Source organism: Procambarus clarkii, chromosome 19, assembly GCF_040958095.1.
Source record: "Procambarus clarkii isolate CNS0578487 chromosome 19, FALCON_Pclarkii_2.0, whole genome shotgun sequence".
NCBI classification, from domain to species: Eukaryota; Metazoa; Arthropoda; class Malacostraca; order Decapoda; family Cambaridae; genus Procambarus; species Procambarus clarkii.
The window spans coordinates 18594348-18608621 of NC_091168.1; the positions used below are offsets into that span (position 1 = coordinate 18594348).

General features: G+C 49.6%; 2 protein-coding genes across 2 annotated transcripts in view; both read right to left on the bottom strand.

The window, feature by feature from the left end:
- Window positions 1-3803: 3803 nt before the first annotated feature.
- Window positions 3804-4172, bottom strand: LOC138366310 (putative uncharacterized protein DDB_G0294196). The gene has a single exon (XM_069327337.1). The coding sequence runs from the start codon at window positions 4170-4172 to the stop codon at window positions 3804-3806; it is 369 nt and encodes a 122-aa protein (XP_069183438.1).
- Window positions 4173-9504: 5332 nt separating this feature from the next.
- LOC123751304 (calphotin-like) overlaps window positions 9505-14274 on the bottom strand; it is an 8670-nt gene continuing 3900 nt past the window's right edge. Inside the window, exon 4 of the mRNA XM_045733396.2 lies at window positions 9505-10034. Within this exon, the coding sequence (XP_045589352.2) occupies window positions 9505-10034 (530 nt within the window). The remainder of the gene's footprint in view (window positions 10035-14274) is intronic.

The window sequence follows — 14274 nt, forward strand, 5'->3', positions numbered from 1 at the left end:
TGCTGTAAACAACCGATGCTCGAAAGGCGGGATCCAAGAGTCAATGCTCGAGCCTGCAGACACAACTAGGTGAGTACACACCACACACACAGACACACACTCTCGCTCTCACACACACACACACTCTCACACACACACACACACACACACACACACACACACACACACACACACACACACACACACACACACACACACACACACACACATACACACACACACACACACACACAAACACTTTTTTTTGGACTGTCGGAAAGCCTTTGACACAGTACCCCATAAAAGGTTGATGCATAAGCTGGAGAAACAGGCAGGAGTAACTGGTAGGGCGCTCCAGTGGATAAGGGAGTACCTAAGCTATAGGAAGCAGAGAGTTATAGTGAGGTGTGAGACCTCAGAATGGCGTGAAGTCACCAGTGGAGTCCCACAGGGCTCTGTACTTGGACCTATCCTGTTTCTGATATACGTAAATGATCTCCCAGAGGGAATAGACTCATTTCTCTCAATGTTTGCTGACGACGACAAAATTATGAGAAGGATTAAGACAGGAGGACAGCTTGAGGCTTCAAGAAGACCTGGACAAGCTGCAGGAATGGTCGAACAAATGGATGTTAGAGTTTAACCCAAGCAAATGTAATGTAATGAAGATAGGGGTAGGAAGCAGGAGACCAGATACAAGGTATCACTTGGGAGATGAAATACTTCAAGAGTCCGAGAGAGAGAAAGACCTGGGGGTTGATATCACGCCAGACCTGTCCCCTGAAGCTCATATCAAGAGGATAACATCAGCAGCATATGCCAGGTTGGCTAACATAAGAACGCCCTTTAGAAACTTGTGTAAGGAATCTTTCAGAACATTATGTACCACATATGTCAGACCAATCCTGGAGTATGCGGCTCCAGCATGGAGTCCATATCTAGTCAAGCATAAGACTAAACTGGAAAAGGTTCAAAGGTTTGCCACCAGACTAGTACCCGAGCTGAGAGGTATGAGCTACGAGGAGAGACTACGGGAATTGAACCTCACTTCGTTGGAAGACAGAAGAGTTAGGGGGGACATGATCACCACATTCAAGATTCTCAAGGGAATCGACAGGGTTGATAAAGACAGGCTATTTAACACAAGGGGCACACGCACTAGGGGACACAGGTGGAAACTGAGTACCCAAATGAGCCACAGAGACGTTAGAAAGAACTTTTTCAGTGTCAGAGTAATTAGTAAATGGAATGCATTAGGAAGTGATGTGGTGGAGGCTGACTCCATACACAGTTTCAAATGTAGATATGATAGAGCCCAATAGGCTCAGGAATCTGTACACCAGTTGATTGACGGTTGAGAGGCGGGACCAAAGAGCCAGAGCTCAACCCCCGCAAGCACAATTAGGTGAGTACAATTAGGTGAGTACAATTAGGTGAGCACACACACACACACACACACACACACACACACACACACACACACACACACACACACACACACACACACACACACACACACACACACACACACACACACACACACACACACACACATCCCCACGAAGAAGCTGTCGAACTCCCAGGAACCTCTTTACCGCTAGGTGAACAGGAAGATCGCCCGGGAATCGAACCCGGGCCCCTTAGGACAATGACCCCCGAGCACCGTTCACTCAGCCGCAAGGCCTCTCGCTGTGTGTGTGTGTGTACACGCACACGTATGTGCACATGGGTGGAAGTACATGAAAAACATGTCTGCATACTTCACGTCAAGTTTCCTCCCTCCCCTTTCCCCTGACCCCCCTGACCCCCCTGACTCCCCTGACTCCCCTGACCCCCTGACTCCCCTGACCCCCCTGACCCTCCCTGACCCCCCTGACTCCCCTGACCCCCCTGACCCTCCCTGACCCCCCTGACTCCCCTCACCCCCCTCACCCCCCTCACCCCCCTGACTCCCCTGACTCCCCTGACCCCCCTGACCCCCCTGACCCCCCCCCCGGACCCCTTCCGTCTGAAAAAAATCAACTAAAATGTGTCACGAATTTTCTTTTCGTCTTTTTATAACATGCGAATGAAAGCGTCAAAATTGTGCTAGAAGAGAACATTGACACTCTCATGTAATATTCCTCACCTGCATGTCTTCCTCCCCAGCATGTCTTCCTCACCAGCATGTCTTCCTCACCAGCATGTCTTCCTCACCAGCATGTCTTCCTCACCAGCATGTCTTCCTCACCAGCATGTCTTCCTCACCTGCATGTCTTCCTCACCAGCATGTCTTCCTCACCAGCATGTCTTCCTCACCAGCATGTCTTCCTCACCAGCATGTCTTCCTCACCTGCATGTCTTCCTCACCAGCATGTCTTCCTCACCTGCATGTCTTCCTCACCAGCATGTCTTCCTCACCAGCATGTCTTCCTCACCAGCATGTCTTCCTCACCTGCATGTCTTCCTCACCAGCATGTCTTCCTCACCTGCATGTCTTCCTCACCAGCATGTCTTCCTCACCAGCATGTCTTCCTCACCTGCATGTCTTCCTCACCAGCATGTCTTCCTCACCTGCATGTCTTCCTCACCAGCATGTCTTCCTCACCAGCATGTCTTCCTCACCAGCATGTCTTCCTCACCTGCATGTCTTCCTCACCAGCATGTCTTCCTCACCTGCATGTCTTCCTCACCAGCATGTCTTCCTCACCAGCATGTCTTCCTCACCAGCATGTCTTCCTCACCAGCATGTCTTCCTCACCAGCATGTCTTCCTCACCAGCATGTCTTCCTCACCAGCATGTCTTCCTCCCCAGCATGTCTTCCTCACCAGCATGTCTTCCTCACCAGCATGTCTTCCTCGCCAGCATGTCTTCCTCACCAGCATGTCTTCCTCACCAGCATGTCTTCCTCACCAGCATGTCTTCCTCACCAGCATGTCTTCCTCCCCAGCATGTCTTCCTCACCAGCATGTCTTCCTCACCAGCATGTCTTCCTCCCCAGCATGTCTTCCTCACCAGCATGTCTTCCTCACCAGCATGTCTTCCTCCCCAGCATGTCTTCCTCACCAGCATGTCTTCCTCACCAGCATGTCTTCCTCACCAGCATGTCTTCCTCACCAGCATGTCTTCCTCACCAGCATGTCTTCCTCCCCAGCATGTCTTCCTCACCAGCATGTCTTCCTCACCAGCATGTCTTCCTCACCAGCATGTCTTCCTCACCAGCATGTCTTCCTCACCAGCATGTCTTCCTCCCCAGCATGTCTTCCTCCCCAGCATGTCTTCCTCACCAGCATGTCTTCCTCCCCAGCATGTCTTCCTCACCAGCATGTCTTCCTCCCCAGCATGTCTTCCTCACCAGCATGTCTTCCTCACCAGCATGTCTTCCTCACCAGCATGTCTTCCTCACCAGCATGTCTTCCTCACCAGCATGTCTTCCTCACCAGCATGTCTTCCTCACCAGCATGTCTTCCTCACCAGCATGTCTTCCTCACCAGCATGTCTTCCTCCCCAGCATGTCTTCCTCACCAGCATGTCTTCCTCCCCAGCATGTCTTCCTCCCCAGCATGTCTTCCTCCCCAGCATGTCTTCCTCACCAGCATGTCTTCCTCACCTGCATGTCTTCCTCCCCAGCATGTCTTCCTCACCAGCATGTCTTCCTCACCAGCATGTCTTCCTCACCAGCATGTCTTCCTCACCTGCATGTCTTCCTTAATTCATTTATTTATTACATTAGTTTCCCTTAGAAATGAGCTTTATTTTGTAGTAACTTGTCGTTATGTTAGTTACTGGATTAAGCTGGAGCCGGCTTAATGTGGTCGGTTTACCTACGTGTTTATCTACATGTTTAGAGTAAACTTATTTCAAGTGCGAGTGTGTCGAGGTCGCTGATGGAGTGATGTTGTTGAGAAGAGTATGAGCCAGTGTGAGGCGGCTGTTGGCTGAGCGCCTTGTGTTGTGGCTGCTGACGGCTGAGCGCCTTGTGTTGTGGCTGCTGACGGCTGAGCGCCTTGTGTTGTGGCTGCTGACGGCTGAGCGCCTTGTGTTGTGGCTGTTGACGGCTGAGCGCCTTGTGTTGTGTCTGCTGACGGCTGAGCGCCTTGTGTTGTGGCTGCTGACGGCTGAGCGCCTTGTGTTGTGGCTGCTGACGGCTGAGCGCCTTGTGTTGTGGCTGCTGACGGCTGAGCGCCTTGTGTTGTGGCTGCCACCTTCTCATCTCTCTCCTTACCCTCACTCCATTTCTACCTTTCTTTGATTCCTGGCTTTTCTCCCATACTGTCACCTTCCTCCCTTCCCTCTCTCCCAGCTGGGCCTCTCCCTGCGCCAAGCCGCACCACAGCCAGGGACGCACTACTCACTGAGTGCCCACGACATGCTCACAGAGTGCCACACTCCGCCAATGGCAGACACCGGGCAGGAAAGACGAGGAAAGAGAAGAAAGCCAAGTGGAAACTGAAACCTTGGAGGAGGAGGAGGAGGAGAATGGTGGAGGAAGGAATTCAAGAGGAGAAAACTATGAAAGAAAAGAAGGAAAGAATATAAAAAATTGTATAAATTGGAATTATAATTGTGGAGGGAGAAACAGTCAAAAAACTTTTCTGTTTACCTAGTAATTAGATAGAGGGAGCCGGTCGGCCGAGCGGACAGCACACTGGACTTGTGATCCTGTGGTCCCGGGTTCGATCCCGGGCGCCGGCGAGAAACAATGGGCAGTTTCTATCACTCTATGCCCCTGTTACCTAGCAGTAAAATAGGCACCTGGGTGTTAGTCAGCTGTTAGGGCTACTTCCTGGGGGTGGAGGCCTGATCGAGGACCGGGCCGCGGGGACACTATAGCCCCGAAATCATCTCAAGATAACCTCAGGAAGAGATCTACACCCTTATCTCTAATATCCCCCGTGCTAGCATATCTTCACCCATACTTGGAGTTACCGTCACTAAATATGGCCTCCCGGGTCAGTTATTATATACATTGATAAATGTTTACTATAATTTAGCTTCGATTATTTTCCTTTCGACTGTAATACTCAATACTCGTTGTTCACGCCTCTGTTACACCTCCTCCTCCTCCTCTACCATGCTGAGGTGCTGAAGGTGGTAAGGTGGTTGCTCATGGACCGGGTGCGCCTGGACCGGGTGCTCCTGGACCGGGTACTCCTGGACCGGGTGCTCCTGGACCGGGTACTCCTGGACCGGGTGCTCCTGGACCGGGTGCTCCTGGACCGGGTGCTCCTGGACCGGGTACTCCTGGACCGGGTGCTCCTGGACCTGGTGCTCCTAGACCGGGTGCTCCTGGACCGGGTGCTCCTGGACCGGGTGCTCCTAGACCGGGTGCTCCTGGACCGGGTGCTCCTGGACCGGGTGCTCCTAGACCGGGTGCTCCTGGACCGGGTGCTCCTAGACCGGGTACTCCTAGACCGGGTGCTCCTGGACCGGGTGCTCCTAGACCGGGTACTCCTGGACCGGGTGCTCCTGCTGGACCGGGTGCTCCTGCTGGACCGGGTGCTCCTGGACCGGGTGCTCCTAGACCGGGTGCTCCTGGACCGGGTGCTCCTGGACCGGGTGCTCCCGCGGCGTACCTTAAGGAGCGGATCATCTGCGGTAAAAACTGCACTTCTCTCACACTGTGAATGTGCGAAGGTGATGGCTTATTAGTACCTGGGTGAGCTCTCCCTCTCCTCTCACTCTTCCCACTCTCCCCACTCTCCCACACACTGGGATACAACCTATAGCAACCTCAGACCACCTGGCAGGCAGGTGGGTCAAGCCGTCGCTGCTCACACCGTCTCAGGTGAGGCTCATCTCCTGCTAATTAGTGGGGAGGTGTCTGTGAGTATTACCTTGAGAGTCTGGCTATGTAACGTTCTTGTCTCACAATCGAGAATCCCGAATTCGTATCCCGGGCAAGATAGAAATGGTTGGGCACGTTTCCTATCACCTAATGCCTCTGTTCACCTAGAAGTTAATATGTACCCGGGAGTTAGGCAACTGTTGTGGAGTTGCATCCTGGGGAGGGTCAGTAGTCCCACCTTCGTGGGGACCTCGATATAAACTGAACAAGATGGATTTAGAGTTGTTATTGTTTTAGATTTAGCCACTCAGAACGACATGTATATGTAGCACGGGGTATAGTGAGCCCGTAAGGATTTACAGATGATTGATGAAGGTAAAGCCAGCCAAGAGGTGGCACGGGCATGAATAGCCCGTAATACGACGGATTTACAGTTCAGTAGGTGGATATATATAGGCACGAAAGAGATGAGGTGAGGTACAATGTCTATAATGAGATAATGGGGTATTAATAAGGTATTAGCAAGATAAATGGGTATCAATGCTGCTACTCAAATCGCCCTTTAACTGATTAATCAAAAATGTGTCTAAATAATACAAACCACTGCTAATGTTCAAATTACATGATTTTGTAATCGGTATTAAAGCAGGATCAATTATGTTCCTATTGAATACTTTCATGTTTATAATACTTTCATATTTTATATTACATCTTCTGTCCGCCAGTCCTCCCCACCATTCCCACCTCCACTGTCCCCTCGTCCTCCCCACCATTCCCACCTCCCCCGTCCCCTCGTCCTCCCCACCATTCCCACCTCCCCCGTCCCCTCGTCCTCCCCACCATTCCCACCTCCCCCGTCCCCTCGTCCTCCCCACCATTCCCACCTCCCCCGTCCCCTCGTCCTCCCCACCATTCCCACCTCCCCCGTCCCCTCGTCCTCCCCACCATTCCCACCTCCCCCGTCCCCTCGTCCTCCCCACCATTCCCACCTCCACCGTCCCCTCGTCCTCCCCACCATTCCCACCTCCACCGTCCCCTCGTCCTCCCCACCATTCCCACCTCCACTGTCCCCTCGTCCTCCCCACCATTCCCACCTCCCCCGTCCCCTCGTCCTCCCCACCATTCCCACCTCCCCCGTCCCCTCGTCCTCCCCACCATTCCCACCTCCACCGTCCCCTCGTCCTCCCCACCATTCCCACCTCCACCGTCCCCTCGTCCTCCCCACCATTCCCACCTCCACCGTCCCCTCGTCCTCCCCACCATTCCCACCTCCCCCGTCCCCTCGTCCTCCCCACCATTCCCACCTCCACCGTCCCCTCACCTCCCCACCATTCCCACCTCCACCGTCCCCTCGTCCTCCCCACCATTCCCACCTCCACCGTCCCCTCGTCCTCCCCACCATTCCCACCTCCCCCGTCCCCTCGTCCTCCCCACCATTCCCACCTCCCCCGTCCCCTCGTCCTCCCCACCATTCCCACCTCCACCGTCCCCTCGTCCTCCCCACCATTCCCACCTCCACCGTCCCCTCGTCCTCCCCACCATTCCCACCTCCCCCTTCCCCTCGTCCTCCCCACCATTCCCACCTCCCCCTTCCCCTCGTCCTCCCCACCATTCCCACCTCCACCGTCCCCTCGTCCTCCCCACCATTCCCACCTCCACCGTCCCCTCGTCCTCCCCACCATTCCCACCTCCACCGTCCCCTCGTCCTCCCCACCATTCCCACCTCCACCGTCCCCTCGTCCTCCCCACCATTCCCACCTCCACCGTCCCCTCGTCCTCCCCACCATTCCCACCTCCACCGTCCCCTCGTCTTCCCCACCATTCCCACCTCCACCGTCCCCTCGTCCTCCCCACCATTCCCACCTCCCCCGTCCCCTCGTCCTCCCCACCATTCCCACCATTCCCACCTCCCCCATCCCCTCGTCCTCCCCACCATTCCCCACTCCCTCGTTCAATGCATTCCCATGTGATCTGATGTTCCCATAAAAAATTGAGAACATCAAATGATCTGATGTTCCCATCACTGAAATATAAGTAAAACTGTTAAAAAAAACGAAATGAAAAAAAATACAACAATAAAAAATAAACTATACTCACGAAATGAACAGTATGGTAAAAAACACAGCTGAATTCCAACGCAATGTCACTCAAAAATAATTAAGTCAAAATAAAAATAAATAAAAATCTATGAAAATTCAATTTGTCAGTGCAATTGGAAACATTGAAATGGAATTGTAACATATTTAGTACAGTGTGTGTTGCTCTTACGTGCAACAGATGGCGCAGTTTCTTAAAAAAAGTGTTTTTACCTGTCACAGGTGTGGCGTCTATACTTATAATTATGAAATGAACGGTATGGTAAACAACACAGCTCAATTTCAATGCAATGTCACAAAAAATAATTAAATTAAAATGATGATAAATCGAAATCTATGAAAATTCAATTTATCAATGCAATCAGAAACATTGAAATGGAATCATAACAATTTAGTATAGTGTGTGTTGCTATTATGTGCAACAGAATGTGGTGTTGTTAAAAAAATACATGTTTTTACCTGTCACAGGTGTGGCATCTATATAGCAGGTTTATAAAAACACGCGCATATTCGAATGGAACATTGTGTGAAAATTTCAAGATTTCCATCACATGAAAAACAACAAAAAAAACAGTTTTTCAAAAAAGCACGTTTTTTCCCGTCACATACGTGACATCTATACAGTGTGTATACAAAAACACGCTCGGATGCGAATGGAACGTTGTGTGAAAATTTCAAAGCAATCGGTGAAGAATTTTCGGAGATTAGCGATTTTGAACAAACGAACATATATAATTATATTTATATAGATTATTATTAATGAAGAAAAAAATTCCTTCTGAAATGCATAATAAATACGGAAATACTAAAGAAAATTCCTGTCTCGTTGACGTCAGTCTCTCGATGAGCGCCTTTTTTTTTTTTTGCTTAAAAAAAATCATTGTAATTAATAAAGCCGTTTGTTACACGCACTTAGTCCTGTAGGAACGAAAATATTCTGTATTAGTGCCAGGCACCCTGGTCGTTCATAAGAGCTGGTCGTTCATAAGAGCTGGTCGTTCATAAGAGCTGGTCGTTCATAAGAGCTGGTCGTTCATAAGAGCTGGTCGTTCATAAGAGCTGGTCGTTCATAAGAGCTGGTCGTTCATAAGAGCTGGTCGTTCATAAGAGCTGGTCGTTCAGTAGGAGCTGGTCGTTCATAAGAGCTGGTCGTTCATAAGAGCTGGTCGTTCAGTAGGAGCTGGTCGTTCATAAGAGCTGGTCGTTCATAAGAGCTGGTCGTTCAGTAAGAGCTGGTCGTTCATAGGAGCTGGTCGTTCATAAGAGCTGGTCGTTCATAAGAGCTGGTCGTTCAGTAAGAGCTGGTCGTTCAGTAAGAGCTGGTCGTTCAGTAAGAGCTGGTCGTTCAGTAAGAGCTGGTCGTTCAGTAGGAGCTGGACGTTCAGTAAGAGCTGGTCGTTCAGTAAGAGCTGGTCGTTCAGTAAGAGCTGGTCGTTCATAAGAGCTGGTCGTTCATAAGAGCTGGTCGTTCAGTAAGAGCTGGTCGTTCATAAGAGCTGGTCGTTCATAAGAGCTGGTCGTTCAGTAGGAGCTGGTCGTTCATAAGAGCTGGTCGTTCAGTAAGAGCTGGTCGTTCATAAGAGCTGGTCGTTCATAAGAGCTGGTCGTTCATAAGAGCTGGTCGTTCAGTAAGAGCTGGTCGTTCAGTAAGAGCTGGTCGTTCATAAGAGCTGGTCGTTCATAAGAGCTGGTCGTTCAGTAAGAGCTGGTCGTTCAGTAAGAGCTGGTCGTTCAGTAAGAGCTGGTCGTTCAGTAAGAGCTGGTCGTTCAGTAAGAGCTGGTCGTTCAGTAGGAGCTGGTCGTTCAGAAAGAGCTGGTCGTTCAGTAAGAGCTGGTCGTTCAGTAAGAGCTGGTCGTTCAGCAAGAGCTGGTCGTTCAGAAAGAGCTGGTCGTTCAGTAAGAGCTGGTCGTTCAGTAAGAGCTAGTCGTTCAGTAAGAGCTAGTCGTTCAGTAAGAGCTAGTCGTTCAGTAAGAGCTAGTCGTTCAGTAAGAGCTGGTCTCTCAGTAAGAGCAGGTCTCTCAGTAGGAGCTGGTTGTTCAGTAAGAGCTGGTCGTTCAGTAAGAGATGGTCGTTCAGTAAGAGCTGGTCGTTCAGTAAGAGCTGGTTGTTCAGTAAGAGCTGGTCGTTCAGTAAGAGCTGGTCTCTCAGTAGGAGCTGGTTGTTCAGTAAGAGCTGGTCTCTCAGTAAGAGCTGGTCACACAGTAAGAGCTGGTCTCTTAGTAAGAGCTGGTCTCTCAGTAAGATCTGGTCTCTTAGTAAGAGCTGGTCACACAGTAAGAGCTGGTCACACAGTAGGAGCTGGTCTCTTAGTAAGAGCTGGTCTCTCAGTAAGAGCTGGTCTCACAGTAAGATCTGGTCTCTCAGTAAGAGCTGGTCACACAGTAAGAGCTGGTCTCTTAGTAAGAGCTGGTCACTCAGTACGAGCTGGTCACACAGTAAGATCTGGTCTCTTAGTAAGAGCTGGTCTCTCAGTACGAGCTGGTCACACAGTAAGAGCTGGTCTCTTAGTAAGAGCTGGTCTCTCAGTAAGAGCTGGTCACACAGTAAGAGCTGGTCTCTCAGTAAGAGCTGGTCACACAGTAAGAGCTGGTCTCTCAGTAAGAGCTGGTCTCACAGTAAGATCTGGTCTCTCAGTAAGAGCTGGTCACACAGTAAGAGCTGGTCTCTCAGTAAGAGCTGGTCACACAGTAAGAGCTGGTCTCTCAGTAAGAGCTGGTCTCTCAGTAAGATCTGGTCTCTCAGTAAGAGCTGGTCACACAGTAAGAGCTGGTCTCTTAGTAAGAGCTGGTCTCTCAGTACGAGCTGGTCACACAGTAAGAGCTGGTCTCTTAGTAAGAGCTGGTCACTCAGTAAGAGCTGGTCACACAGTAAGAGCTGGTCGTTCAGTAAGAGCTGATCGTTCAGTAAGAGCTGGTCACTCAGTAAGAGCTGGTCGTTCAGTAAGAGCTGGTCGTTCAGAAGGAGCTGGTCTCCCAGTAAGAGCTGATCTCTCAGTAAGAGCTGGTCACACAGTAAGAGCTGGTCACACAGTAAGAGCTGGTCACACAGTAAGAGCTGGTCACACAGTAAGAGCTGGTCACACAGTAAGAGCTGATCTCTCAGTAAGAGCTGGTCACACAGTAAGAGCTGGTCACACAGTAAGAGCTGATCTCTCAGTAAGAGCTGGTCACACAGTAAGAGCTGGTCACGCTGTAAGAGCTGGTCACACAGTAAGAGCTGGTCACACAGTAAGAGCTGGTCACACAGTAAGAGCTGATCACACAGTAAGAGCTGGTCACACAGTAAGAGCTGGTCACACAGTAAGAGCTGATCACACAGTAAGAGCTGGTCACACAGTAAGAGCTGATCACACAGTAAGAGCTGGTCACACAGTAAGAGCTGGTCACGCTGTAAGAGCTGGTCACACAGTAAGAGCTGGTCACAGAGTAAGAGCTGGTCACACAGTAAGAGCTGATCACACAGTAAGAGCTGGTCACACAGTAAGAGCTGGTCACACAGTAAGAGCTGGTCACTCAGTAAGAGCTGGTCGTTCAGTAAGATCTAGTCACACAGTAAGAGCAGGCCTCATAGTAAGAGCTGGTCACACAGTAAGAGCTGGTCACACAGTAAGAGCTGGTCACACAGTAAGAGCTGGTCACACAGTAAGAGCTGGTCACAGAGTAAGAGCTGGTCACACAGTAAGAGCTGGTCACACAGTAAGAGCTGGTCACACAGTAAGAGCTGGTCACGCAGTAAGAGCTGGTCACACAGTAAGAGCTGGTCACACAGTAAGAGCTGGTCACAGAGTAAGAGCTGGTCACGCAGTAAGAGCTGGTCATACAGTAAGAGCTGGTCACAGAGTAAGAGCTGGTCACAGAGTAAGAGCTGGTCACAGAGTAAGAGCTGGTCACACAGTAAGAGCTGGTCACAGAGTAAGAGCTGGTCACGCAGTAAGAGCTGGTCACACAGTAAGAGCTGGTCACGCAGTAAGAGCTGGTCTTACAGAGTAAGAGCTGATCACACAGTAAGAGCTGGTCACAGAGTAAGAGCTGGTCTTACAGAGTAAGAGCTGATCACACAGTAAGAGCTGGTCACACAGTAAGAGCTGGTCACACAGTAAGAGCTGGTCACAGAGTAAGAGCTGGTCTTACAGAGTAAGAGCTGATCACACAGTAAGAGCTGGTCACACAGTAAGAGCTGGTCACACAGTAAGAGCTGGTCACACAGTAAGAGCTGGTCACAGAGTAAGAGCTGGTCTTACAGAGTAAGAGCTGGTCACACAGTAAGAGCTGGTCTTACAGAGTAAGAGCTGATCACACAGTAAGAGCTGGTCACAGAGTAAGAGCTGGTTGCGAGATAAATGTTATTGAAACTTGATTGTTAATTTATAATTTTACTAATCAGTCATTTTCACACACTCACAATTTTCGTCTCTTTGACTGGAATAACATTTTTGTCATTTAAAACCTGCTACAAAGCTAATTCCTCCCCAGCTGCTGTTCTTCGCAGCGTTGAGCAGTGTTGATGTCTCCTGGTTGCTTGTCGTTGCAGGACACCAACAGCTACACACACACAGAATGAGGCTATTGAGGGAGACACGTCTCTGATGTAGCGTTTATCTTGTAGCGTTTATCTTGTAGCGTTTATCTTTTAGCGTTTATCTTGTAGCGTTTATCTTTTAGCGTTTATCTTGTAGCGTTTATCTTGTAGCGTTTATCTTGTAGCGTTTATCTTGTAGCGTTTATCTTGTAGCGTTTAACGTGTAGCGTTTATCTTGTAGCGTTTAACGTGTAGCGTTTATCTTGTAGTGTTTATCTTGTAGCGTTTATCTTGTAGCGTTTATCTTGTAGCGTTTATCTTGTAGCGTTTATCTTGTAGCGTTTATCTTGTAGCGTTTATCTTGTAGCGTTTATCTTGTAGCGTTTATCTTGTAGCGTTTATCTTGTAGCGTTTATCTTGTAGCGTTTAACGTGTAGCGGAAGAGTCCGTGGATCTGTTGCTCCTGCACTGTCTGTTTCAGTGCTAGATTAGCGTGGTGTAGGCGAGAACAGGACGTTAATAAGTGTTCCTGCAGACTAATGCAAGGTGTTAGCAGTGAGAGATGGGAGGTGGTGCGTCTGGCCGCCTCCTCGTAATGTCTTCCCTTCTCGCCTTGCTCACTCGATAATTTCTTCTTCGTGTTAAATATATCTTTAAAAAAAAAAATTGTTTGCTTTTTGATGTGTTTTATGCTTTTCTCTGTTTGCTTTCGCCAGAAATATACCGTTGTGTAGATTAGTGAACCTCTGGGTTATGAGCATTTCTGCGGTTGTGTAAATATAATTTAGAATGAGGTTGTGGGCTTCAGTAAGGAAGTTTAATGGGTAGTTAAATTGGGCATTGACTGACAAAGGACAAGGCACCACTCGCCGTGGGCCGGTGGCACCAGCTGTGGCTGTATCAAGTGGTCGCCTTAAACACTGGTTCAGTCTTATGCGTAATCAAGCAATGAGTGTTAGCAAGAATGTGATATTTGTATTGCCTGTATCCATCTCGGAGGACCGGCCAGGGGCCATATTCACGAAGCAGTTACGCAAGTACTTACGAACGTGTTCATCTTTTCTCAATCTTTGACGGCTTTAGTTACATTTATTAAACAGTTTACAAGCATGAAAACTTCCCAATCAACTGTTGTTATTGTTATAAACAGCCTCCTGGTGCTTTGGAGGTCATTCATTTTGTAATAATTGTAAACAAAGCTGCCAAAGATTGAGAAAAGGTGTACAGGTTCGTAAGTGCTTGCGTAACTGCTTCGTGAATCTGGCCCTTGGGTACCACTCAGGCCCAGAGGCACCAACAAGTACCCACTGGAGCCTCAACTCTGGTACAGAGGCACCAACAAGTACCCACTGGAGCCTCAACTCTGGTACAGAGGCACCAACAAGTACCCACTGGAGCCTCAACTCTGGTACAGAGGCACCAACAAGTACCCACTGGAGCCTCAACTCTGGTACAGAGGCACCAACAAGTACCCACTGGAGCCTCAACTGTGGCTCAGAGGCACCAACAAGTACCCACTGGAGCCTCAACTGTGGCTCAGAGGCACCAACAAGTGCCCACTGGAGCCTCAGAGACATATTACTAACTTCTAAACCATCTTGCACTTGTACCGCATTACCTCAGCTGTGGGGTTTAATACCACTTTTCCCAGAAATGATGGTTTTATTTTTATTTTCAGCAAATAAACACAGAATATACCAAAAGATTTGTATCTGTTCTTTCAATGTACTCTCCCCAGTTTATCTTACCCTCTCTCCCTCTCCCTCACTCATCCAGGGAAGATTTGGAGGTAAATTTCACAGAATCGCTCCTACTGACAAAGCGATTCGTAAACTTGTGAACAAATGTAAAAGAACTGGATCCGTACACGGCGACGTGGGAAGAGAAGGCCCAAGGACAGAGCGGGACAGTA

What these genes read in the sequence shown, in the direction of transcription:
- LOC138366310 (XM_069327337.1), bottom strand. Translation starts at nt 4,172, where the DNA reads ATGAGAAGGTGGCAGCCACAACACAAGGCGCTCAGCCGTCAGCAGCCA.